Source organism: Branchiostoma lanceolatum, chromosome 2 (assembly GCF_035083965.1).
Source record: "Branchiostoma lanceolatum isolate klBraLanc5 chromosome 2, klBraLanc5.hap2, whole genome shotgun sequence".
Lineage (NCBI taxonomy): Eukaryota > Metazoa > Chordata > Leptocardii > Amphioxiformes > Branchiostomatidae > Branchiostoma > Branchiostoma lanceolatum.
The window spans coordinates 25418998-25445210 of NC_089723.1; the positions used below are offsets into that span (position 1 = coordinate 25418998).

Below are 26213 nucleotides of genomic sequence, written 5' to 3' on the forward strand. Positions count from 1 at the left end.
GAATAGCTAAGGGGCCATTAGGGAACTGTGGATGGGATGGGCAAATATGTACGGTGTTGCTGTGCTAATAAGTCTATAAATATTCCACAGACCCGTTGCGTGGGTAGACTTGTTGAACACACCCTAAGCCAACAACAATTGTTCCCCTCTAGCTCTTTATTGTATAGATCGTCATAAGGAAAATATTTGATAGCTTTAGAAATGAATTTGTATAAAGTATACTTTAGAAAAAGTGTAGTGCCTTTGAACGTCAGACTGAGTTGACTTGTTTTTCATTTAGTAGAATCATTTCAATATGCCAGCAATAAAAGCAGAAGATTGAGTGCTCTGTAGACATTTATGACACCATTGACAAGAGTGTGCTGACGCCTAAAGAGGGAAATAGTCTGTGTGCCTGGAAGCCCAAGTATTTTGCGATCAAATGCTGCTATTTACCAGTTGACCTCTGGTAGTTTGGTCATAATTTTCCCACCATCTGCTGACATGGTTTGAAAAACGACACTCTGTCTGGAGTATTCTATCTTTGCTGACACACTTCAGGGAAGAAATTGATCTGTTGTTTTTAAGAAAATAGGCCTCAGTTGGCACATCAGTCATCAGTAATGGACTTCAAAGGAAGGAAGCCAATGATTCACAGACCTAAAATGATGTGCAGATTGGTAATAGTCAAATTATTTTCAAAATATTCAGACTTTTCAGGGATATTCTCATGTTATAGAAGATATTCATGGGTAATGAGCAGCATATTTATCAAGTGTGTTTGAAAAAAGGACCATTTGGAACCACAGGAGGAATATAAGCGCCAGATGACTGAGAATTATTTGTTACATGACCTAAAGTGTTTATTTCATGTAAAACCTGTACATGTGATAAGTTCTTGAAACTACAAGGAGCATAACTCTGTGAGGTCTTAAATGCATGCAGTGCACAACTAATCTGGCAGGGGGCACTTTACAAGATTTAGCCTAAATTTCCATCTATCTAATTATTTTCATTTATCTCCATTAAAAATGGAGGTATTGTGTTGGGATGTCTGTCTGTTTGTTTGTTTGTTTGTCTGTTTGTGTTTCTGGACCACTCTAGTCAGCATAACTCAAGAGCCTCTTGATGGATTATGATGATATTTGGTATGTGGGCGGGTGATGTGAAGCCGAAATTCAAGGTCGATTTTGGGCCCCCTGGTATGTGACCTTGGTACTGCAGCAGAACTTCAATTTTTGTATCTTTTGACCTGGACGTGCTGTGGTCTTGATTTTTGGGTGGCAGATAGCTTGTTAGTATTGGCACACTGGTAAATTTGCATTAGTCTACTGCAGGTCACAGTGAATTCATCACCAGCATTAACAATGTCAGCATGAGGCAGTATCTCCTTCAGGGAACTTTTCAAGCATCCCCAGCAAAACAAAAAAATTCAAAAGTCAGTGTAACATGTTATTAGACATCACTAGCCTGGTATCCAAACTTAGAGTAGCTGCCTAGTTTCTTCTTTTGTCTTCAATTTGGGGAGAGAATGAAAGAAACTCAGCAGCTAGCCTATTACAGCTCCTGAGTCTCTTCTGTCAACTCCACAAATAGAGAGGAGAGGACAGAAGAGACTTGGGAGCCATAATTAATAAGTTTGGAGAACAGGCTAGGTTTGGACACCAGGCTTCACACTTAATTAATATACTAATTGATATATTCTAATGCACACAATACCAGATTGTTTATGATTTTTCAAAACAATTACATTAGATATTCTATTTCAATACCTAGCATAACAAGCCATGTTTTATTAACTATAAAACATCCTGTGTCAGTTTATTTTATTGTTCACAAATAGCCAGTTGTACCCACTGACCTCTGCATGACCCTGAGTCCAAAGGTTGTATTGGAGGGAGCCTAGACCACATGCACCAGACAAACATCTCCTCCATATATCTACCTAATCCAGTACACAATGGGCGAAACACTCAAACAGACCAGCTCTTATCTATCAAAAACAGGTACAAAGGACACAAATACCTGCTGACGGCTGATTTGCCTTATCGAGAGTCAAACACAGGAAGGGCTGTTAGCCACAAACTGTTGTTGCCAATCGGAAGGGGTCCGATTGGCAGAGCCTAATCCACAGAACACATATTGGTGAAGAGTTCAGTCTTATCTGAAATAGTAATTCAATGTAGATTGAAGAATAATGGACACCTCCCACATTTTATCAACTGGGCATTAAACACCTGACAGGTTGATCATGTAGAATCAAGAATCAAGAAGAATTAAGGAATTTATATCAATCTCGTTGAGTAGCTCCTATGGCAGGAAAGAACAGATACAAAATTCATCCTTGTGTACGTTTGTTGGTTCAGGCAAGGGGCTTATGTTTTAAACAAAGCAAAACAGAACAACAGAAAGAAAAAACAGTAACTGTGCTCACAAATGATATGTTACCAAACGTTTTTGTCCAACATCCTATCACTTTTCAGTCTGTGTGCTGGTGTCAACCATTGAGGATGCAAGCTGAACCTGATTTCAGGTTCGGGTCCCATTCCGGAGTGTTCAGGGTTTTAGACCAACCCGATTTGTTGTCAGCCAACTGTGACCAATTGAAATTTAAATGACCCAGCTGTCACATGACCCCCTGGTGACCTATGGACCTGGCGTATCAGATGACAAATTACACAGCCACCGTCACATTCCTCTCAATGGCCTTCTTAGATAGCATCTAATTGCCAGCACATTCTATGTCAACAGCGATTTATGTTTCATGTGTATACACCAGATAAGGGTGGGGAGGGGTTTATATAACCAGTAGCACTCTCCTGCTTGGGGATCAATATTTGGACTGGACCCACACAAAAGAAATTCAAGACAACAACCCCAACTTGTACAAGCTCTAAGTGCCATTATGAATTTATTGTGAAGCCCTCCTCTTGTTTACTGACAACATAGCTATTCATGGGACAGCATGGACCCACAGCGACCCATGGTGTCAGGGGTCATTGCCTTCATGAGGCAGGGCCTGAGGGGGGAGGGAGGGGCGACAGGCACCCAGGATAGATAAGATCTTCAGAGTTCAGTAATCTTAGATAGATGAAGGCAGCTTTGGCATGGATGAAGGGGTCTCAGTTATTACTAGTAAGGTTGTTACAAGACCAGAAGGTGACTCGGATATAGTATCAACATTTTGTTCTGTCATAACCTAACTGGTAACAGCAGGGACATTATATAGAACTAGAAGTGTCTTTGGTCATGAAACATTCCCCTAAATCATTGTTTGAAATCAATATCATACATGATGCATAATGCATTACCCTATTTGACCAGTACTAGTTTCCAGTTTATCCCCTGGGTGTAGAGATGGAGTAAATGGCAAGGTAAGCCTTTTTACAGGTTGATAAAGAGCCAATGGTAGCAATTGACTGTGAAATTCATTAACCTTGGTGATGCTGAGCAGTTTTTTGAATCATACATCCCCCATCAGGAGCTCTAGTGAGGAGGGAAAAGGTGGACAGGGGTCATTGGCAGCCCGCCTGCCCCCTACCTGCTCCTGTAACCCCAGGCAACAGGCTGTTTCCCTTGGCTGGAATCTGGTAATGAAAATATGGAATTCATTTGGTGTCCAACTGTGTTTTCTTTGTGCATTGGCCAGAAAAGCCACACAGCCTCCAGTTGATCATCATTACCATAATTGGAAGGAATGGGAAGCAGAGAGGAGGCTGTTTCCTATCAGGGAGCCAGGTAATCAGTAGCTGGGTGCTCTGATCTTTTCCGCAAAATTTCACACATGGAAGAAATTTGCAGATCACTGGACTGGCAAAATTTGTGTCTGTAAAAGTCAGACTCAAAACAGGTCTTTTATGAGTCACTTCTGGCATACATGTCTGGGGCATAACTTGTGGGTACGGTGCCAGATTTCCTGGGCTATTGTAAATATACAGACTCAACAACTAACATCAGTAGGAACCCTACATGCAGAAACAGGGCAAGGCCTGTTATCACTCAAGCAGGGAGGATAGTCAGACCAGTGAGGGGTCCCATTTCCCCTGTTGTGGTGTCCTGCAGTCTTGAGGCAGGCGCCAAAGGCAAATGGGGTCTTGTTAGATGTGGTGGGAACTGCTATTAATTTGGTCAGATCAGGGGTCAATCAGTTGGGAGATGAAAGGAGAGATGTCTCTAGAGATGGGTTTCTGGGATTATTTCCGTGGTTGAAATCCTCCCCTCACCATCCCTGTCAGGTAGTGAAAGCAGCATGACAGCTTGCTGAATAAGCAGACCGGGGAATGGCATTATCCCTTATGCTCAGTTAACTATACCACATGCATGGCTGGGCTTGTATGGTGGAGTAACCCAGCTTTCCTCAACACAGCAAACATCCTCTGTAACAGAAGCATAAAGACAAACACAGAGGTATTCAGGATCCTTGCCAAAGCTTATTGTAGCTGAGTGTGTGCCAGGTCAGGCTGAGCAGATCTTTAGCTACTGCTGAATGGAGCGTGAAGCAATTTTCACCCCAGAGTGGATCTGTTGGCTGCTGGGACAATGGGGATGGGCAGTCAGTTTAGGGGAGGGCCAGCTCACCTCATTCACAGACATGTGCTAAATGCATTTCAATAGCCCCCATTAGAGTGCCCATTTAACCATGTCTCAGTACATGACTGCCAGCCCTGCAAGGCCAGAGAGTTTTATCAAGACACATTCTGCTGTGGACAGATGGGCTTCCTGGTGCTTTTCCTTGCCTTGTTGAGAGATTTTTGGGGACCAATAAGGGCAGTGGGGGTGAAGTGTTGGCCCAAACAGGAACTGCCATCTATTTTCGCAGGCATCTGTCAGCAGATATTTGCCTACGCTTTGCCCCACCTTGATCAAATTATTTCAGCTGGGCAAGATTTTCTTCCCACAGGGGCTGCTAAGCTCTACATGCCCCATGGGTGTTAAATCACAATCCCAAACACTCCAATTAGGGCTGGCTACCCTCCTACAGACATTTCTGACTGCAGTAAGACAATATCTCTGTGTTCCAGCAGGGAGGTTTCCAGGGGTGATACCAGGCCAAAAACAGACACAGTATTTTCAACATGTGGTTCTTATCTTACCCCACTACTTCTGAACAGGAAGGAGTAGGTAAATTGTAATGTGGATGCAGAAAGAGGGGGGGGGGTGGTAGATGTTGTTAGTGGTTTTGTGTGGGAGGGACTCAATCCCCTCATGTATGTAATGTATACAGTGTGACTCTACTTGAGAGTGAGGCTATAGCTAGGAAAGATAAACTTACAGTGCAAACATGCTAACTTTACCCCTAGTCCCATCCACTTTGTCTGTGGATCTCAGCTTGCACCCCCGCCCCCACCCCAGCCAGGTAAGGGGGAGGGGGGATCAGGTTGTGAACCAGATTACAATGTAGAAAGCTCTACTGTGATCCCCTGATATGTGGTTCTGTTATTTTTGGCATTCCAAGCGGTATCATAAACCCTGGCTGGGTGTTCTATTTGTAGCCAGAACACAGGAACAAAGGTTCAAGTTTGTGTACAAACACAGGGATGTAGGACCAAAGCAGGGTGGGAGTCATCTTACACCCCAAGGCCAGGCATCCTGCTGTCTCTACAGTATTGAGATGTTTCAGACTGGAAGGACAACAAACTGCTGCCAGTATTTATTTTCTTACCAAGTACCAGGCTGCCTTTCATCTAATGGGCCTTCATGTTTTTCTTCCCTGAGGTGATGAATAAATATTTGGCCCTTGAATTTACAGTTTCCTTTTACTTTACTCACTTGTAATCCTGGAATTTCTAGAAGAAGAAAGGTGTTTTTTAATTTATCTGTACAGAGACATTATCATTGTTTTTGCTGTTGTTGTCCCAGTCCCAGGGGTGAGGTTGTCCTTGTGTTGTTGTGCTGTGCTGCATTATGTATGTCCTGCTGGTCTGTGTCCATCAGTACCCCCCTCCCCTTAGGGACAAAGATGCAGTGCCAATATTTCATGGCAGAGTGGCTTCCCTCCCACCAGGAAAGGTGCCCTCCCACCAGGGAGGGTGTGTTTATCCCTGGGATCTCAGCAGCCTGGGGTGGTTTACCCTGAAATACAAGCCTTATCTGGCACCAGCCCAGATTTCTATTCCCAAGGGATGAGGAGTCACCCACCCCCACAGGGAATCAATACTTCCTGATGTCTTCTAGACCAAAAACAAGGGAAAAGTTTCAGTTTCTTATCCAGTTTGATATCAATTGATTTTCCCAACCCACAACATACTAACTGACTTACTAATCATTCAGCTAACAAACTGACCAGTATTGATTAAGTATGAAGGGATGATACTGGAAACAATTTGCTCCACACAAGCTGAGATTGAATCCAGTTACAAACTTTATAAGATATTTCAAAATAATCCCCTATCCCTCACCCCAACTTCATGAAATGGAATGGCCCTTATTACTGGTCAGGTGTAGTACTGAACCAGGAACAGTTACTGTTACGGTTCTGCAGAGCAATGACAGTACTCATACCAAAACTGCATGACAGTAGATCTAATACCCTTCATTCTGTAGTGACCTGGGCACAGCAAAGCACAAGTCACTGTCATCAAGAACATAATTTCTTGTAGCCCCACTCTAAGTTCCATTAAAATCCTCCAAGGATAAATAAACCTGGACATACTTGGGCAGACACTTGGATACACATCGCCCAGCCTCCTAGACCTCCAAGAAGATATGTTGTCTCCTCTTTGTTTAGGGCTTGTCTGTATTGACAGATGGAGCACAGGTCTTTGATGAAGGCCAACTTGCTAAAGGATAGGTTACATGTAGAAAATGGAGAGGAGTATCTATTACACTGTACTGGGAACCATTAATTCAAAGCTAGTACTTACTTCTTGGATATGTCAACCAATAAATGGAGAGAGTAGTTCCTACTAATGAAAGCAGAGTATGTCTGAAAGAAAGGGACTTGTACTGGGCTATGAAATTATGCCATACTTCCTCATTAGTATTTGATTTGGTGTTATCAGAGTTTTGACAAACAATTATTTGCTTTGTGAATGTGAATATATTGTATCAAGTAGTTTGAAAAGGCACAATATATTCATATACACGTACATGTAGTACCTTATATACATGGCAGTCTTTTTTTGGCAAGCACTTCCAAATTTTTATCAAAATTGAACTTATGATAGAATGATTCAAACCGTGAAGGCACATTGACACAATAAGCACAGGATGTGTTCTTTATCAGCAAATATGATGACTGGTTTGCAGTATACAGTACCACTCACGTTAGTATGTATCTTGCCCTCTCTCATGCAATTTGAACTAAATATTGGATATAGGGCGCAAGGCCTGGTCTGGATTACTGGGGATTAACAGATTAGTTGAGGCTGCTTTTCTCCCCAGGGAAATTCACCCTTTTTGGAAGGATAGAAAATGAATGACTGACCTTTTTAGTTTTACAATGCTACTATGTACTAACTCCTATACAGGTAGGTCTTCCGACATATTTTACATATCTATCATCATCATCATTTACACTATAAGATCGGTTATCTATCTAATATCCTTACTGGTATGATAAAACGCAAGATACCATGAAGAAGTGTATTTCTCTTCTTTCACTGAAAGAGATGGCTCTAGTATTTTCTCTGATACCATGGGTTCTGATGCAGGATGATGATGTCAGACACTCTGTTGTCAGTAAACAGACCACTACAGACGCTTGTTTACAGATGGGATGGGTGTTTGTTTGTGTAAGTCTTAGGTGGCAGCTGTGAACAGGCCACCAGGAAATACCAGCATGTACTTATGCTCTTATCTGTTGTTACAGTGGCCTGGTTTGGGCCAGAAAGGCTAGATTCCATTTAATTGTCTGTGGAATGATGGAAATGTACCCAGATATCTGGAATAGAATAGTAAGTTGTAGGCAATTCAGAAGCTTTTTAGATTAGATTTAATGAAACCCATAAATCATCCTTGTTTGCATACAATTACTTCAGGCTGATAACTATCATGAGTAATGGGTATCTGAGCTCAAATCTATTTGTCAGTGACCACACAAAATGTCTGCCATCCTATTGGTTGAGGGAACAGGGAGCTGATTTATTTATCTGGGTTTGGGAGTGGGAGGAGTATAATAATTAATTGTGTTTTAATAAGCACTGTGTTTATGATGTAAGTCAATAAAAAGGACAAGGAAATCATCAGAGAGGCACATGCATGGTGAAGTAAGTGCTACAGGCGATGAAGCTATGCAGTTGTTTACAGAGCTTTTGTTGTTCAACTGGTGTGTTTGTATGTGGACACATGTCTCTCTCTGCCTGTAATGGGTAGTCCTATAATTTACTTTTATCATTTTTAAAACAGACCCCTTGGAGCACTTCTGCAAGAAATCGCATAAAAGCTGTTTTGACGACATCAAGTGAGATCAAAGATCAAATAAAACTGAAAGAACAACTATAAAAAGACTTGTTTCTGTTACGATGATGTTGCTGTTATACACACTTATGCTTTGGCTGTTGGCAGTTTAAAGTATTACCTTTTACCATTGGCACCTGGCAGCTTTTACAGCTTACACGTACATCTTGAAGCTTATGATGTGGATTTCAGATTTTATTTCATAAAGATTTCTCTGAAAGCTTAAGATCTTAAAAGAGTAAGTAGGGGTTTTAATATTCAAAGAAAGTCAGTAGAAAAGCTGCTAAAATGCAAGGGTTCCAAGAAACTGGAGGGCTTATAGGATGACATTGAAAAGGTTAAACATTCATTCTTGACATTTGTCCTGGATCTTCAGATTTTCTGTAAGTCTGCTTCCGCTGAGCTCCTTGATAATAGCTCATCTCACAGTAGAACTTTGCCTCCCACTCTGAGCAACCACTTATACAGGTAAGCCAGCTTCTAAGGCGATTATCTTCCTTGAAAAACTGACTGTAACTGTATCATCCAACAATTTCCCTAAAGGATGACCCTTGGATGAACTCACTTAGCTTGTGACCCTCCATTTTCTTTAGCTGAAGAAGGTGTTGGAAAATCTCTCCCCAAACAGATGAAAAGTATGCCCTTAGAGTTACCCCCTGTCCATCATCCTCACCTCCCTGCTGAAAAAATGTAAAAACGCCTGGGCTGCCAGACAATTAATCGCCCATAGATAACCTACTGATCTGCCAGTCAGTGGTTGTCCCCCTGTTAAAAGATACAGCCTGTTTATTTGTAGAGGGTACAGAACACCTCTGTTTGCACTGCATGTGTGGGGCACAGGGAAGATAAGATTACCCTGAGCAGGCTGGTCTTCATTAGAGCTGATCCTGTGAGGCAGGGTGTCTGTCTGCAGCAGGTGTCAGCTGTCTGGGGCCCAGGGAAGAGAGACACCAGGGGAGGAGTTACCCCAAATTTAGGGACTGTTTGCTACCCATCTTGTACAGGAGACAGTTGTGATAACCCCTGGAAGGGCCCACCTTCCTGTACCACAGGGGAGTGTAAATTGGGCCCAGGATTGGCACATCAGCCCATGGGGTGACATGGCCCAGTCATGCTCCTGTCTAGGCCATGACATGGCAGAGCAACTGGAATGCTAAGAACGTCCTTTGATCGCCCTCCAGTCCCAAGCCAACTCTGTTCTCACTTCTACAGCCTCTGAAAATAATTTAGATTGGCAGAAATCTCCCATCAGTTAAGAACGTTGTGCCTGTACCTCATTGCTATGTGTTGAAATTGCTTGACCCTGGTGTCAGCAGAGGAGGAACTAGCTGTGTTTAACATTCCTCTGAGCTTGCTGCGGAAAGACGAAAGACATTGGCATAAGGCCCTGTTAAAACAGAGTTGTAAAGGTAGCAGCTCATTGGCAGACTGCCATTGGAGTCAGCCCAGCCTTCTGTGTCAGGGGAGGGATGATGCATCCTGACAGCTGGAGTAGACTGGTCTCAAGTTCTAACAAACTGTTTGTCCCCACAAGACTTGGTGAGGAAAGATGCAGAACAGCTGTAGCACCACTTAACATTCCTGCCTGTACACAACCTCAGCTACCACCACTCCCCCTTCAGGCTCTGCCAATCAGATCACCAGAGACTTGCTGAGTACCGATTTACCTCTTTATCTGCCGAAGTTCAAGATCATTCCCTCAGCTGGGTTAAATTAAAACATGTCGGAGTGTTGCCAACTTTCTATCTACTGATTTTGCCAAGCATTGCTTTCATCCCCCCAGTATTAATGATATTGATAGAAAGGCTTTCCACAGGATTGAGGGAGAGTTTATCTTCCTGACCAGCTGTTTGGATTAGGAGATATATTTATTTGTATTCACATCTATTAATTTGATAGCGTATGGCTTTAGCAGCCTCCTTGCTGGATGCATTAGAGGACTTTACCTGATAAAGAAGGATGCGGACAGATATTCTAGGCAGCCAAACTGAAAATCCCTTGCCTATTCAGGCCAGACTGCTGCTAAACCGCCTGTTTATTGGTTTTGTGACTTTTTTGCTACAATGGGCTGAGTCAATATTTCTAAACTCTAATTCAAATATTATTAGAATCTGGTATTTCTATAGATGGAACTGACTGTTGGAGATATAGTATTTCAATTTGGCTTCTTTCCCATATCAGGAAGCAGTCATACTCTGGGGATGTGAAATTGATGCTGTACAAAAAAGTGATAATGCATTTTAACTTCCATGTGAATAAGTCATTCTTATTGACTGATTAAAATAGCCCATTGGAGTGGGATTCATGGCAAGACTATTTTGTCAAAAGTTAAAAACTAAGCCTCGTTGATGGGTGATTTTTCATTAGGAATAATTATAGAGACTATGGCTGCAGTAATGTCATTGTCAATGTCAAGGCAGACAAGTACTGTAAATCTTGAAACTTTCCCTGTGATTTTAGTCCAGCAGTTTTCGAACTAATCTCTCCGGTGCAAATTGACGATAACAAAGCAAATACAGTATGTCTCCCTCCTATGACTACTTTGCTACAGAATTGTTTCAAACGCAAATATGTGTACTGCGAAAACCTTCTTTCCCTCCTACTACGAATTAAAACCACAGCGAAAGTATACAAATCTACAGTAGTCAATATCCATGTGCTGACTTTCACATGACCCAATCCAGCTTTAGTCATCATGTATGCATAGATGTGTATGAAGCATGTGTTGTGTCTGGGATGCAGTTTGGCAAGACCTGGAAGGTGGCGATGTGTTCAGTGTAACCATTGAAGACTTGGGTATTTACATTCGCATTGTAACATTATCTCCATCTTATAACTAAGCCATTCCAGCATTATACATTGCCGTCACAGCTGTTGCTATTTGATACAGATGAAATATTTAGAGAAAACAGTTGGTGAATCATGGATGTATCTAGTCATTTGAATGTTGTCCACCTGCTTCTTCCTCTGTCATTTTTAACGGGTAATCATAGGCCCTCAGAGGCATTCATTAGCTTGGATATAATAAGGGCAAATTTTGAACCCCCTTTGTTGCTACAGATAGTAAAATTTGGCAAGGCATCATATTAAGTTGATTCATGATGATTATACAGTAGATTATACATATTCATCTATACTGTCCATAAATAACAGGCTGACAAAGGTAAAATACCAGGATACTAAATATCGTGTTTACAGTTGATTGGTACTTTAAGCTACCTCTGACAAGCTGACAAAAAACAGTGTAGAGAGAAATAGCCACAATGCTTCATTACAATCAATGACTGAAATATGGCATCTGAGCCACTGGTTTACTTCTTCCATGCAGAAGCAATAGCATATGAGAGGACATTGAGTCAGCTCGGTAGTAACCTGTCATTATATGGTGACCTCACCATTTTATTGTCACTTTCTAATGCTGTCCCCAGGGAAGGCTTTATGTGAGAGGACAGGTGGGACTTACAAACAATTTCACACCATGGTGGCTGGAATAATAACCCGAATCATCACCTGTATCCCACCCATTGTTGCCACCACAAACAAAGGCGGTGCAGTAACGCGGCTGCCCTTAAGGGATAGTCTCGGGGTGGTGAACATTAGGAATGATGATGGGTTCCTCACTAATTATCCCCCCAACCAATGTGCAGAATGCCACAGGGTGTAATCACACATGCTAATCTCGCATTTAAAGCCATCCAAGTGAGATGTTGTCGCACGATATGAATCTTCGCTGCAGGCAAAAGACAAACATGCTGTCATCCGTTGAAAATGCCAGTTAGGACCATGTACGTAGTAATCAAAAAGAGAGTTCTTGACATAGTTAATATCCAAATCACCACTTCTTTTAAGATGTCACAGTTTCCACCAGGGCTGTCTCCAGGACCCATTCCATCCAAGAAATGCAAACTTGAAATTGATGAAAATTCTTGTAAGCTTAAAATGACAGATTTAACAATGAAACTTGACAACATCATGGGCTCCCAAAGATGAGTAGGGCTGAAATGTAAAGCTAGAGACAGCGCTGGTAAATAATACCGCCCAGGATGTGCAGTGGGAAAAGATGCCTTGTGATGAGTCATATAATTGACATACTTTGTTTTCATGATACATGCTCGACTTTCATGCATCACTGACTCCACACGGTCAAAGTTTCTTGGCAGAATCTTGTGCAAAATGGGAAAAGTAATATGTGTAATTTTTTTTCTGTTTCTTCGTTTATCAAAAAATGTATGTTTGGTTTTAGATACAATATGGTAAGAATTACAACCAAAGCACTTAAGACAAAAAGAGTCCGTGTTTATGATGACATTAATCCCTTTGGTATAACATCGGTGTCCTGTTTCTTCGGTATTTTATGGGTGGCTTACTTTTATCAAAGGATGCCCAATCTCATCACCTTTTCTCTTTGTGCGGACAGGTGTTCCAGAGGGCACCATCCATTCTGCCTGACAGGCTACAAAAGAACCCTTTATCCATAAGTGGAGTAGTATAATTTTCTCACTTAATTAGATAATATCTATCATCTGTCCAATGGAATGTTATTCATGACAAGGCTGTCTGCAGACTTCAATTTACAAAAAAGGTCACTTTGGTAATTATACGTTTCACTTGAGTAGGTCTTTTTATGTGATTAAACCCAGCGTTAAAAAGTGGACTTTCCACCCTGTCAGGCCCTCTCACATCATTGCGTAGGATAAATGTTGTTTTCCATCTGTAGCACTTCGTGCCTCTGAAGAGATGAAAATCCCGCTGCAACATTCGTTTGAGTCAGTTTTGTAACACCTGATTGCCCAAATGGAGCAACATCGGTGGGGAATTGTCATTGGTGGAACCCAGTTTGATGACCCAATGCATACATTGCCTGCACCATTTAGAGGTAATATTTCTAGCTGGCTGCGCAGGCAGGAAGTGCAGACAATGTGATGATTATCTCCCGACGTGATCTTTCCCGCCTAGCTGCAGGCATAAAGCAGTGTTCCATTATCGTGTTCAATAACCTGTGTCGTGTATTAACCGCACGTTACACCTGCTCGTCCACTCCGTTCATTGTTCCTGCCTCCCCTCTAATGTCTCTAATAACAGCCTCCATATACAGGGCCGTACCACAACAGCTGGTACAGGGAGGGAGGCCGTAAAATTGGTCACCTGAAATAAGTCATCTGCAAACTGCCTCAGGCACTAACGTCTGGGTTTCAGTCAGTGGGTATCAAGCAAATTTTACATTTCTGGTGCAATGATATATAAAATGGAGAACAATAATTCTTTTTTAAAAGCATCTTGTCTGAAACACATTTGTGTGGAAAGTTAGTGAAATCTGACAATGGTTAAGATTGCCTATAAGTACATAAGTACATGTATACCTCTTAATCAGCTTCTGATCTTGTGAAAAATGTCCTATACATGATGTTGCATGTATTGCCCATCCTCGTTCACCAGGACCCTTCCGCTCCACGTTACATCGCTCGCAGAAAGGGCCCTGGTAACACGGGATGGCATCCATGGTTATTGCAGGTCGACGAGACTTGCTGATGAATAATTAATGAGCTAACCCTTATTTGGGACAAACGGCAGTTGTAGCTCATGAATAGTTAATGAGCTAACCCTTATTTGGGACAAACGGCAGTTGTAGCTCATGAATAATTAATGAGCTAGCAGTAACACGTAACCTGATTGGTTGATAGCTTCCCAGCGTTCTTTGCGCGCTTGCTTCCGATGAGAGGAAGCAAACGGGTTTTAACCCCTCTGATTGGCTGAAGCTGTATTGGTGGCGATATCGTAATAACCATGGATGCCATCCCGTGTTACCAGGGCCCTTTCTGCGAGCGATGTAACGTGGAGCGGAAGGGTCCTGGTGAACGAGGATGGTATTGCCCAAACTGTCAAGACTGCAGAGTGATCTCAGATAAGTGTCTGCATTCAGTCTGTCATTTTGAGAATGTTTCACAGTTTTGTTCAACCAGTCATATCTGCTACAAAGCAAAGCCAACCAAAACAAACAAACTCTGGCACACAAAATTTGGAACACCTCCCAGCGATGCACTCAGTACAATAGACAGGTATGTTCAAGCAGGACAACTGCTTTGGCCATCAATCATTTGTGTTTAGACTTTTAAGCAGTTCTGAAGAGTTCAAACAAGCTTGTTTTTTGCTGTGCATGTGAAAGTGATCATTGGCGCACCTGAGTTAGAGCTAGTGCAAACCTCACACCAACCTCCTTGCTCACTTGGACCATATTGTTGATAAGATGATTGACCATTGCTCAGTCACTATTACATAGTCTGTGTTTTGCAAAGCTGTTTGCAGTCATGTGTGCATTTTTGTGTCAAAGGTTATGTGTCTAGGCAAATTAACATGCCAGCCTTCCCACATTGTCTTGTTTCAATCAGATCATGCCTTTGAAAATTTCCCATTTTTGAGTGTTCCCTCATTTCCCCCAGACTTCCTGCAGGTGGACAGACCCTCAGGAAACCACAAGTCTGATGTCATTGTTATAAAATGAGGTTAACCAGTACATAACTTCAAGATTTCCCACAGGATGTGGGACATCTTCCTGAGGATGTGATAACAAAGTGTGGGTTAGGATAAGGGTTTTAGCATATCGAAAGACAAACATATTCTGCTTTGCATAACCCCCATGTTAGCCCTCATCACCATAATAATATGCAGGCTACATGCGGTATGTTGTAGAATTCATCAATGAGAGGGAAGCACTGTCAGACCATGATTGAACTCATTTACATGATAGCTGATTAATAGTTATTTTTGGCAATGACAAAATTTCCTTTTTGTTCCACAGACTCGTGTCAGAGGAAGTCTGTCTAGGCCTGAGGTTTTAAAAAAGTGGTTTATTCACTTCCGTTGGCCACGCAGACATGGCTTGAAATGCTTGCACACTTGAGTGCACTTGTGGATTGTCTCTTTCTATTTATGGTGACCAAAATGTGTAACTTTGCTGTTTTGTAGTTTAAGTGGCTCCTATATGTGGGAGGCTATGTACTGATAAATTGTGTATCAGAGCACCGCAAATGGGAATGCAAACAAAAGGTGTGCTTAGTAACCCACTACAAAGGTTTGTCTCTTACGATTTGTACTGTGCAAATGGCTGTAATTACCTGTAAGCACTGAAGCATTGAGGATTATGTGTGTTCTCATCTTTTATTGATGTGAAAAAGATTGTGGAGGTGGGAGGGGCATGTGGTCCCATTATGGTGATAATTGTGATAATGAGCCTCTGTTGTAGTCTATAAACCCTTAATTCCACAGTGGCATAATGGTCTGCCCTCCTCAGCCTGGCTGTTTGTTTGTTTAGAGAATCCTCTGCAGACAGGGTGGTTAGATTCTGTTGTCTTTACTCAATAGGATAGCTCCCATCAAGTAGCCAGGATGCTGGTGTTGTTGTTAGGTTATAGGCTGGTTGGCCATGCTACAGTTAGAGAGAAAAAGCATCCAGGTAGCAAGATAAGCCAAAAATAGTTACTCAAGCTTAGTTACTTTAGAGGTACATGTATCTGTATGGCAAGCAGACAGTTAGGATTGAACCATATAAGTCCTGCAGCAGAGCAGCATTTTGTTTCAGATCAATGCCATTTGCTGCAATAATTATGATGGTGCGTCATCTCATCACTGGCTCCAAAATTGTTCTGCTTCATTAAATTTCTGGCAGCCATCTGCAGTAAAAGTTGATGGCATTTACATGGGCAGCTAAAGTAGGATTACTGTTAGTGTAATAAAGCACAATTAGCTCAGGAGCTATGACTGATGTTTGGCATTTCATACTGAGGATAAAAGAATATCACCCTTCTGGTGACCTTTAGCAAAGTGTTTTAAAAGTTTTTTATGTCCTGCTACATCAAACATGTATATGCACATCAGCATCTTTTTTCTTTGCCTGTTTGCAGACCTTTTCCTTTCTGTACAGTATACGCTATATCTTAAAAAAGCAGTACACATCACAGTTGAAAATGGTAACATTGACATATTTAGGACAGTTTGCACAATTCAGCAATGCTGATTTGTAAACAAGTGCTACCTTCATCCTTCCACCTTCAGTAGTTCTCACCTGGTACAAATTACAGCAGTCTTGGATCCTATCTCTGGTCTGTCTAGACAAGACAAGAATGAATAACTAATTCATAATTTTCTAGAATTGTATTGACTACCCAGCCAACCTGTTTTCTTCTGTTTTGTTGCATGTCAATACAACGTGCAACCTTGATATTAATTCAAGTCAATAAACATGCACAGGGCCGTTTGTCTCTAATTTCTTTATCCCCTCAAAGTTAATGGAGGAAAATTTCAGTCGTGTTCATTTACATCAAAGTACCACTTCTAACATTTCTGATGAGGCAATTAAGGTCACCTAGATAGATTTTGAGAAAACTTAACTAGATTGTATAGAAGCATATCTAATTCAGGAATGGCACAGAGACCTTTGATTTGCCAAATTAGCTTCTCTCTCCCAGACTTACACTGTTACATCCATCCTTTACTTGATTTGTCACTTATTTTACTAACATGACACATTTTTAACTGCCAATAGCGATAAATAGACTGTACTTTGATAACTCCAGACTGTACTTAATCTGATATAACATAATCATTGGACCAGCCCATGACTTAGTGAGAAGCAAGGAGAGCTTCCCCTGGAGGGAAATGATAGGTTTGACTACATGATTGGGATATTGCATCCTTGCACAGTGCATGCAAACTCAATGTTAGGATAAAAATAGCTATATCTTATCCATAGCAGCCAAATGCTTATCTGTCTGATATTCAGTGTGCCATTCACAAACTGAGCTCCTGCCAATGCATGACTGAGCTATTCTACACATTAAGTCTTCCATTTCCAACCTTCCAGAATCAGCAGACATTCTTTGTACCAGGGACATCTTGTCATTGTGGAACAACAAATGGCAGTAGGCATATAGTCTTCTTTCTTGATTAGTGATGTAGTAGGTAGGCATTCTCTTTCGAAAACCTAATGTGAACAGGTTCCTACCATCATGTGGTGAAAGGAAAGAATCTTCTCACAAGCCTAGAGGCAACAAGATAGCATAACCTGTGGTTGTTGGATCCCCTGACTCTTTCTCAGCCAGGAAGGTTGTATTTCCCTGTGGTAAATGGACACCCCTTTCCTCCAGGCAACCCTGTTGATAACCTCTGGTAACTTTCTACCTTGTAAATAACCATACAGTTTCCTGCCATTAAGCCCCCACAGATGGGATAAAACATCTTTTAACCATGTCAGACAAGAAGTCCCATGTTTACAGAAACTGTGGCAGGCCTTGCTTTGGGTTTTTCACAATTGGAAGGCTGCCATGAGAGTAACAGCATCTTAAACACAAGGAAAAACCTGGCTTGTTTAGAATGGTATGGGACAATGGTGCCAAATGCTTGTGTAAACTCTGACAGTTATTGTAATAGAGTAGCAGCAGCTGTAGTTTGCTCCAAGGGCAGGAGAAGCGTTTACAGGAAGGGCATCCCGTACCCTTCGCTGCTGTAGGTCTGTCAGGCCATAAATAGAGGAAGAGGTGTTTTAACCCTGTTACACTCTGAAAGTAGTCTAATTTGTGGCTACCATTCTGCTTAATGCAGCATGGTCTTTTGTTATTAGCTAAGTGTAGATAATCTGATGGCAATGCAATGTGAATGTCACACACCAACCAAAAACTGTGATCACGAAGGTCACTATCACAAAGTCTTCAGAAGACTTGAAATACTTTGTAAACTTCCTCGGAAAAAAGGGCCTGGTACACCTCCAGACCTGCTGACAGAGAGAGCTCTGCTTTCATAACAAGAGAGTGTGGACTGAAATGATACAGATATGGAGGTTGGCGAAAACGCACTTGGGCAAGTGCAGGAATGTGTTGATGTCTCGTGGGACTGTTTCTTGCCCTGGCGCACTGCTCCTGGAGGAATGGTGGAAAGATTGAGCAGGGCTTTGCTTGCCACCTCTGTATCAAGATTCCCATTAAGGAATTTCTTTGTTCTGAGACCAAGAATTGAATCTTGTATTGATATAAAGCTGTTGTTCCAATGTGACATGTTTTGTCATTTACAACATTGGCCATATAGTAGTTTCAAACACCACGTCTGTAAGATATTTGTCTCAAAGTATCACGGTAACCTCATTTTGGGGACTACGTACATGGCTTTGGACCAAGATCTCAAAATGTAACCTTCATGGTTTCCTCTCCTAAGTTCTGTTTGATTTGATAAAGATATCAGACATTTTTGGTATGATGGAGGTTGCAGAAAAGGTCAGTTGGCATAGGATGTGAGATGATGTTGGCAGCAGTTGAAAGAGTACTTGCCACTTTTGTCACAGTTTCTTACAGCAGTTTTTCATGTGATCTCCCGTCATGGTCAATGAGCAGGTCAGTGATTGACCCATGCTGACAGTTAGTAAGTTACATAAGTGGAGTTCTTCACACTGCTGCCAATCAGAATTATCTGTCATGTGCCTCTCAGCAACAGGTCATGATAACATTTATCTCTGGGGTACAGATTTCTGGGAAGTCAGTGGGTTAGTTGGCACTTCCTGCTTGTAATATTGGTCTAACCACCTGCAAGGCACAGTGCTGAGGTAAAGACACACCATATTGTGCCAATATATGTGACTGATTTGGAGTTAATCCATTCATTCAGGGAAAGCATTGCATTGGTGATGACTGTGATTGTCATGGCATACACTTATCTACATGTTAATGAGTGCATACCGATGATCTATAACTTTCTACTGGAGTCTGGCAGTATGAAGGAACTCATTCAATGCTTCACTGGAGAGTGATGCTCTGGAAGATGGGATTAAGTGAATGGCAAGAAGCCAGTGAATTGTTTCCACAAAATTAAATGCTTTTGTCAGTATTGCCAGGCTTTTGCTTACACTCTTTAACGGTAATCAATCATAGCAGTAAGCAGGGATGAGTGTTAAACCCCAACAGTCTCCCCCCAGCCCCATGGTAATCACTTCCCCCTGCAGCTCCCTTTTGACTTGGAGAGAAGCCAGGCAGGGGGAGAAAATAATGTTGGCTAGGGTACCAGCTACTGTTCCTAATCATACCCCTTTTCCCTTGGGAGAATCAACAAGTCTGTGTCTCCTTCCTTATTGTGAATAAGCCAACAAAAATGTGACTTTTTGGATAACATCCCATGAAAACCCCAAATCTGATGTGAGAGGAGGGGAGGAAAGAGGAAGATAGTGTCAGGAATATTAGTAGCTGTATGAGTTATGATAGTGAGGAGTTTATAACTGTAGTAATATTACTGATGAGCATTACTAACAAGAATTAAACTTTTCACGTCAAGCAACAGATCTTGTTTTTAAAAATGGTGCTGAAAACAAGAAAAATAGGCTATTTTCCAGCTAATATATCCTTTCTACCTTACTGCAGGCAGGGCAATTCGTGACGCTTTTAGACCATTCAATATCTCTTTTCTACCTTTCTACTTAAATTTTAGGTTTTTCTACAGAAGCTTTTATTGAAATGTGAGCATATGTGTGAGATATTGTTGCCTATCATTAATTGCATATTGAAAATGGATGGAAAAAAGGAACCTGCAGTGGCTCTTTTTTCATGGAGGATGTATTTATGTAAAAGACAGCTGTCTGACTACAAAAGGTCTTTTTTTTTACTTTTTGTTTGAAAGGTTTGATGATGTGTCATGTCAACTCAGTTGGCAGATTAAAATTCTGCTTGAAGTAGCCATTGTTTTGAAGTCATTCAACTGAAGATTCATCAGTAGAAACTTCAGTTGCATTGAATTGTTAAAAAGTGATCGCTATGTTGCTTGTTTGGACCATTTACAGTAAAAGTGCTTGGTCTTGAAAGATGTGTCATTTCCAGAGGAACACTCTAGACAAAACAGTGATTACTTGGAAGACAGATGCAGGGCTGCTGGCTACCTTGTTGTTGTAGTGTGTAATAGTATAACACAGTCCCCTTTCTGATCAGTTTAGGCAGGAACCACAAGTGATAGGCTTTCATCAAAGTCCCACAGGGTGGTTAGAGGGTGTAATGAGCAGCCACTGAGACTAAACAGGCTTCCGCTTCCCTTCCCATCAACCCCTGGGTTAGGTCATGACCCTGACCTGTCATGCTAACGTTTTGATTGGTTAATGAAGTGCAGGTGAAGCTGGTGACAGAAGGTGGAATGATTGAGGACAGGAAATCAAGTTTGCAATGAGAAGACAGACATCCAGGGTTAACACCAGCAGCTCTGCTTACACCCTTTGCTGATCACCTCTGATCATCTCATAAACTTAACTTCATGTACTCCCACTTTCATTATACTGTAAATGCAGAAATGTTCACGATGGTTTTCTGTTCACGGGTTTTCCCGGCTACCGTTTCACTGCGAATTTAAAGCCACCGCAAACACCTTTGATCATCTAAGAAACTTTATTTTGTGTACTCGCACTTTCTTCATATTTGCACTCTCTCTGCTGAGGCATTATACATGTATATGTCATAGAGTAGACATATGATACATACAGAAATCACTTTACATGACTTTTATAGCTTAGCTATTGACACACTGTAAGAGCAATATTTCTTTATCAGGCAATAAAACATGCAAAAAAAGATATCAGTTAAAGCTGATTTTTACAGTGTTTATAGTTAGTCTATTCATGACCTGAGACCAGTTACGTTGTTAATCTTTTTGCCAAATAGCAAGTACCATTGGCTTAATCAGAAACATGTTCTGTTATTCAATGTGTGTTCTATTGGTATTTGTGGGAGTGATATCATGGCATCCTGATAATTCTAATGACTGCCCACTTCTGGCAGCTCCACAAGAAAACTAACCATGTCCATATGACTAATTGCACTTTATCTATGTTTATCATCTTGTGTCATGAAAGTGATGATAACAGCTGGACAGAATTACCAATGGAATAGTCATAAGAAAGCAGGAGTGACTCTAGGAAGGTCTTTTTTACCTAGGACATTCTGAATACTAGTACATTGTATTACTTCTGTCGAATCATTGTTGAAATCATATTTTTGGTCTATTAAAACAAATTGGAAGATGGCATCTGTATCTAAAGCCCCTTTTCCACTAGACGGCGATCTCTGAGGGATGGTACAGTGACCAAAATTGCATTTGTCTGACCCTTGATTTCATAATTGGAATATTCTACAAGATGTGAAAGTCTGATTTAAAAGACAACAAAACTTTTAAAAAATTAAAGAATTCTTTCTTTATCTATGAAATTTGTTAAGCAATCTTTTAAAACTTCGGTCACTTGGCCATAATGCGGTCGCAGCCTGTAGTGGAAAGGTATCTGTTGTTTTTTGTAGATAATAAACATTACAACTATAACATTCTATTTTCTGTCTGTCTTGTTCATCCAGGCAGAGGAGGAGTCCAGGAGGAACCAGCTCATGAGGGACATGGCCCAACTCAGACTGCAGGTAGGGCAATTCATGACACTCTAAACAATTCACTCTCTACAACTGGATAAGATACGGAGATTACTTCCGGACGTTTCGAGTGACATCCATCACTCTTCTTCAGTGTCACTAGAATGAACTGGCAGAGCAAAGCAATACTAGAACGTCTAACTGTGGAAAAATGGCTACTTACAAGTTAGTGACCTTGACATGTTCAACTGTTTTTTCCAGTAGATCTACTAGTTTTGATTTGTTCTGCCAGTTCATTCTGGTGATGCTGAAGAAGAGTGATTGATGCATATCACTCGAAATGACTGGAAATATTCCCTCCGAATGTAGATATTGAATTGTCTTGAAATATAGTTAACCTGAATGTCTAACCTTCATAAACAAGTAACTGATTAAATAGAACTTTGATTTTGAAACCTTCTACATGAAGCCATATAAGGCATAGGATGTAGACCATGTAGAGTTAAAAGATATGCTCTAGCTGTCCTGATCTCCTGATGCAGGAGTGATATATGTTTGTGTTAGTTTAGACAGCCTGGCTGGTACAAGTCCAGGTCCAGATTAACTTGTTGGCCTGGAGGCAGCGATGCCAGGTATTCCTAGCCCACAGATTGCAAGTGTTTCCTGTTATCATGATGAAACCTTACCACTGGTGCCACCAGTGATACTAGGGATACAGACAACACCCTGGAATGCAGTAATGAGCATAGCCGCACCATTCTGGTCTACTGGTTTCAGTTAAGAAGGTCAAAGTCATGGGGCAGGTTGTTCCACAGGGAATAGGTGGTTAATCCAACCAGGATGGGGTATTACTCCAATTAGGGAGGCATAAACAGGCAGGCACCAAGGCTATCAAAGGGTCCTGGCTTTAACAAATGGGAAAGGGAGATTCCCACCATACATCACCATTTATGAGGCGGAGAATGGCGGGTCTGCTGACTGAACCGTAAGGACATGACCCTGGCCCTGGAGGACACACCATAAGGGATGTCCTCTTCAACGACTGTTAGGTAAAAGTGGGCAGGGATCAAGGTTGTCAAAGTAAAAGGTTTGAGAGTGGCAGTGAAAGTCAACTTTCTGTATAAGGAGTCATATTCACTTTCAACTTCTCCAGGGGACATGTTGGTCTCCTCCAAAAGCAGAATTCCATTTTTTTTTTAAATTTTAGATTGTGAATATACACAATGAAGGGGGATGCTTTATGTCCATGAATGTACTTGCCTTTAATAACTATGTACCATATAATGTATTTACCTTGGTACTCTTTCCAGAAGTTTAGATACTTAAAAAAAGTGTTTTGAATCATCATAAGGTTGCCATGTTATTGCAATGTAAACACAGAGTTCCCATTATAAAGTCACATTGAGAACAAGTTGCACATCTCTGTAGTCACAATCAGTATTTATTTGCACCTGTGCATGCTCAGGTGCTCTGCATGGAATCAGTGATCTGCCAGGGGGCAGCTTTCACAAAGCAGGTGACAAACAAACCATGTGATCCAATCTAATTTGGCAGAAAAGTTCAGACAAAACATAAACAAAGACTGTCCGATGGGATCCTGTGTGTCAACTATTTTATCAGTGACTGTAAGTCTTTTGGCACCCTAAGGTGGGTCTGAGCCATAGGGAGCAGGAGAGCGAGGGAGAGTTACAATGTAGGGTTTTAGGCAAATTATGGCAGCCTGCATGAAGGAGTCCCATGAGATTTCAGCACTGTAGAAGCCATGTCACTCTCTAAGGTGCATCTGGCCTTGTCAAGAGGCTGAAAAAAAATGATGTAGTTAACAAGCCAATAGGGAATGTAGGGGAGAAAGTCGGGTAAGTACAGATTTAGTAGTAGATTTCCCCCTAGTCCGCATTGGTCTCCCGTGGCTTGCCTTGCAGAGAATTTGTGGCAGGTATAATGTAACAATTAATAGGAAACATTGTCTTTGGCAGCAGTGGTAATATTTCATCTGAGTCATCTCCAATCCAGGTTTGACATTGGAAATTCTCCTGTGCAATTTGGCAGCAGGGGTATATTGCGTAGGGAACCTACAAGATGATAAATAAAGTACTCACATCTCCACTCCTAAAGCAATAGATTTTGTGTCATAGTGCCCAACATGAATATGATAATCTGAGATGTATCGTGGGGATGCATATACATTTTATCTTTCAACATCCAACTCTTTAAAGCTCTATGCATTCTGACATCCCTGGAGGGACTACTGTTTTAACCACTGTGCAGTCCAGACAAATTTTGCTAGATGGCATCATATCCACAAAGTGACCAAAATATAGCAGTTTATCACCTTATGGCCATGATTTCTTAATGACCTTTGTCCAAAACTGTGTTAAAAAGCATCAGAATTCCCAGTCTGATCTGTTCTTGATCTGCCTTTTTTGGCCAATCCCACGAAATGACATCACTGGGAACTTGAATACATTTACAGTATACCATGCTGAAGTAAAAAGTTTCCAACTGTTGTCCCCCACAGTCCGAAGTGCGACAGCTGGAGGGCAGTCTGCAGGTGACAGGCCAGGCGCTATCACCCTACCTGGTCCCAGATGCTGGCGTCTTGTGTGATCACATGACCATCATCAAACAGCTGGCCACAAGTGCGAGGTTCATCATCATCATCCCTAGAACAGGTGAGAGACACTGTTATCTTATCAAACTGTTATGATATTTCGATGTAGGTTCGGCATCCAGCTAATAAGATACGCAAGGTAACAGTTACTCAAGCACCTGGCTAGATTTTGGAAACGGAAACTCACTGATGAGTTGCTGATAAAAGGTAGCGGATGCTACCTGAAACATTTGACAGTTTCCAAAATCTATAGCCAGTTGCTTGAGTAACTGTTACCTTGCATGTTGTAATACGATATGATTGTAATATTTTTGTACCATCTTCTTTAAGGTCCAGTCGGTAATTATACCTGTACATCATATCACCTCAGGTGGGACTGCAGCAAAGGAGCTTTGAACATTGGCATCTTGGGGTTGATATCACAGTACCAAAATACAACATGTACCCAGCAGCCCTTTGTGTAGATTCTAGTGCAAAGTGTGCTATAAGATCCAGAATGCAACTCTCCCATGTTTTTGCATACCTGACATACCACTCAGTTTTAACATTCAAGGTGGTAAATGTTCGAAACGCACAATTACAGCTATCTAAAGGTGTGTCTGAGAGATAAAAGGGCTGTACACAGATTGGGAATCCCTTTCAAAGTATCACCTATCATTGTCTTGCCTCTTAACTTGGTGGGTACATCTTCACCCACGGAACACTCACTTAAGTCATGCACCTTGACAGTCCTGTGTCTTGATAGCATGAAGCAGTAGTGTGCAAGAGTACCAGATGGTTTCCAGTATCAATATTGACATATTTATCTTGGTCATCCTCTGTTCAAATGTGACGTCCAGCCATCCGAGGCGCCTAATGCTGGTGACATTTACGCCAGCTTCCCTGGCGGTAGCGCCTTGCTTGAGGCTGCGTGGCGGGTGTTAAATGAAGCAACTCTGGGTAAATACCTCGCTTGCAAAAATCTCTTTCAGATAGCATCTTTGCCGGCATCCTGTCTGGTTGATGCGCCTGTTTGTCCTTTGCCTGGGTAGAATCACCTTCCCTTTCCTATCAGTAACTATCTCAGCATCCTTATCATAGGAATTATCCTGACATTTTGATCCAGCACAATCAGTCTCAACAGTAATACCCTAAACAGTGTCCAGCTGTCCCTGAAGCTAACCACCTACCCATGGTGCCTCTGGGGCATAGAGCTGAATCTTGCTGACCTTTCGAGGCATTTTCTATTTCCGCCTTGGAGCTTTAACCTTCATGGCCAGTTGAAATTGAGAAGATGCATGCCTGGCTCCCTAATGAGAGAATTATGTTTCTGAATTTTGGCAGCAGGGACTCAATGCAGCAGCCACCGTTGGTTGGGGATTACTTTGATCTTGAGTGTTGCTCCCCGAGTATTGTCCCATGTAATGAGAAGAAAGTTGGATGTTGTGGTTAGGTGAGAGGTCCTGGATACCCATGATACTCCAAAACAAACACGAGGTCAGAGGTGATGGTATAAACATGGCAGTGTTTTGAGTCGAAACCCTTTTGTCATTGAGGCGATTGTTATGGTTAAGCTTTGATGTTGGTGGCCGGAGGCCGCGGCAATGAAAGGTAGGATACTGGGGGCTTGCTTAGCTCTAAGCACCCTCCGTCAGCAGGACACTAAACAAACAGCCCACCTGAGCTATGGTGATAAGCAGTCCTGTTTGTGGTGCATGCCTTCTTAGTCCAGTAATGCTGCTGGCCGCCTTTGCCCAGCGTGGCTGAACTGTTGGGTAAACAGGGCGAACACGGCGCCAGCCCACCATTGTACTGTGAAGTGGCTTGTGGCCTATGTTTGCCTAACCTTTTATTTTGCCTTTCAGAGCAAGCCTTCATTG

General features: G+C 41.8%; 1 protein-coding gene and 1 long non-coding RNA gene across 3 annotated transcripts in view; one reads left to right on the plus strand and one right to left on the minus strand.

Annotated features, from left to right (window-relative positions):
- LOC136428185 (nonsense-mediated mRNA decay factor SMG5-like) overlaps positions 1-26213 on the plus strand; it is a 53479-nt gene that overhangs the window by 24368 nt on the left and 2898 nt on the right. For both annotated transcript variants that reach the window (XM_066417521.1, XM_066417523.1), the window contains exons 20-21: positions 21735-21794; positions 24262-24415. In XM_066417521.1, coding sequence (XP_066273618.1) covers positions 21735-21794; positions 24262-24415 — 214 coding nt within the window. The remainder of the gene's footprint in view (positions 1-21734; positions 21795-24261; positions 24416-26213) is intronic.
- Positions 23167-24337, minus strand: LOC136428187 (uncharacterized). The gene is made up of 2 exons (XR_010754591.1): positions 24222-24337; positions 23167-23543 (listed from the first exon to the last, which is right to left on the minus strand). It is a non-coding gene; the product is annotated as an uncharacterized lncRNA (long non-coding RNA).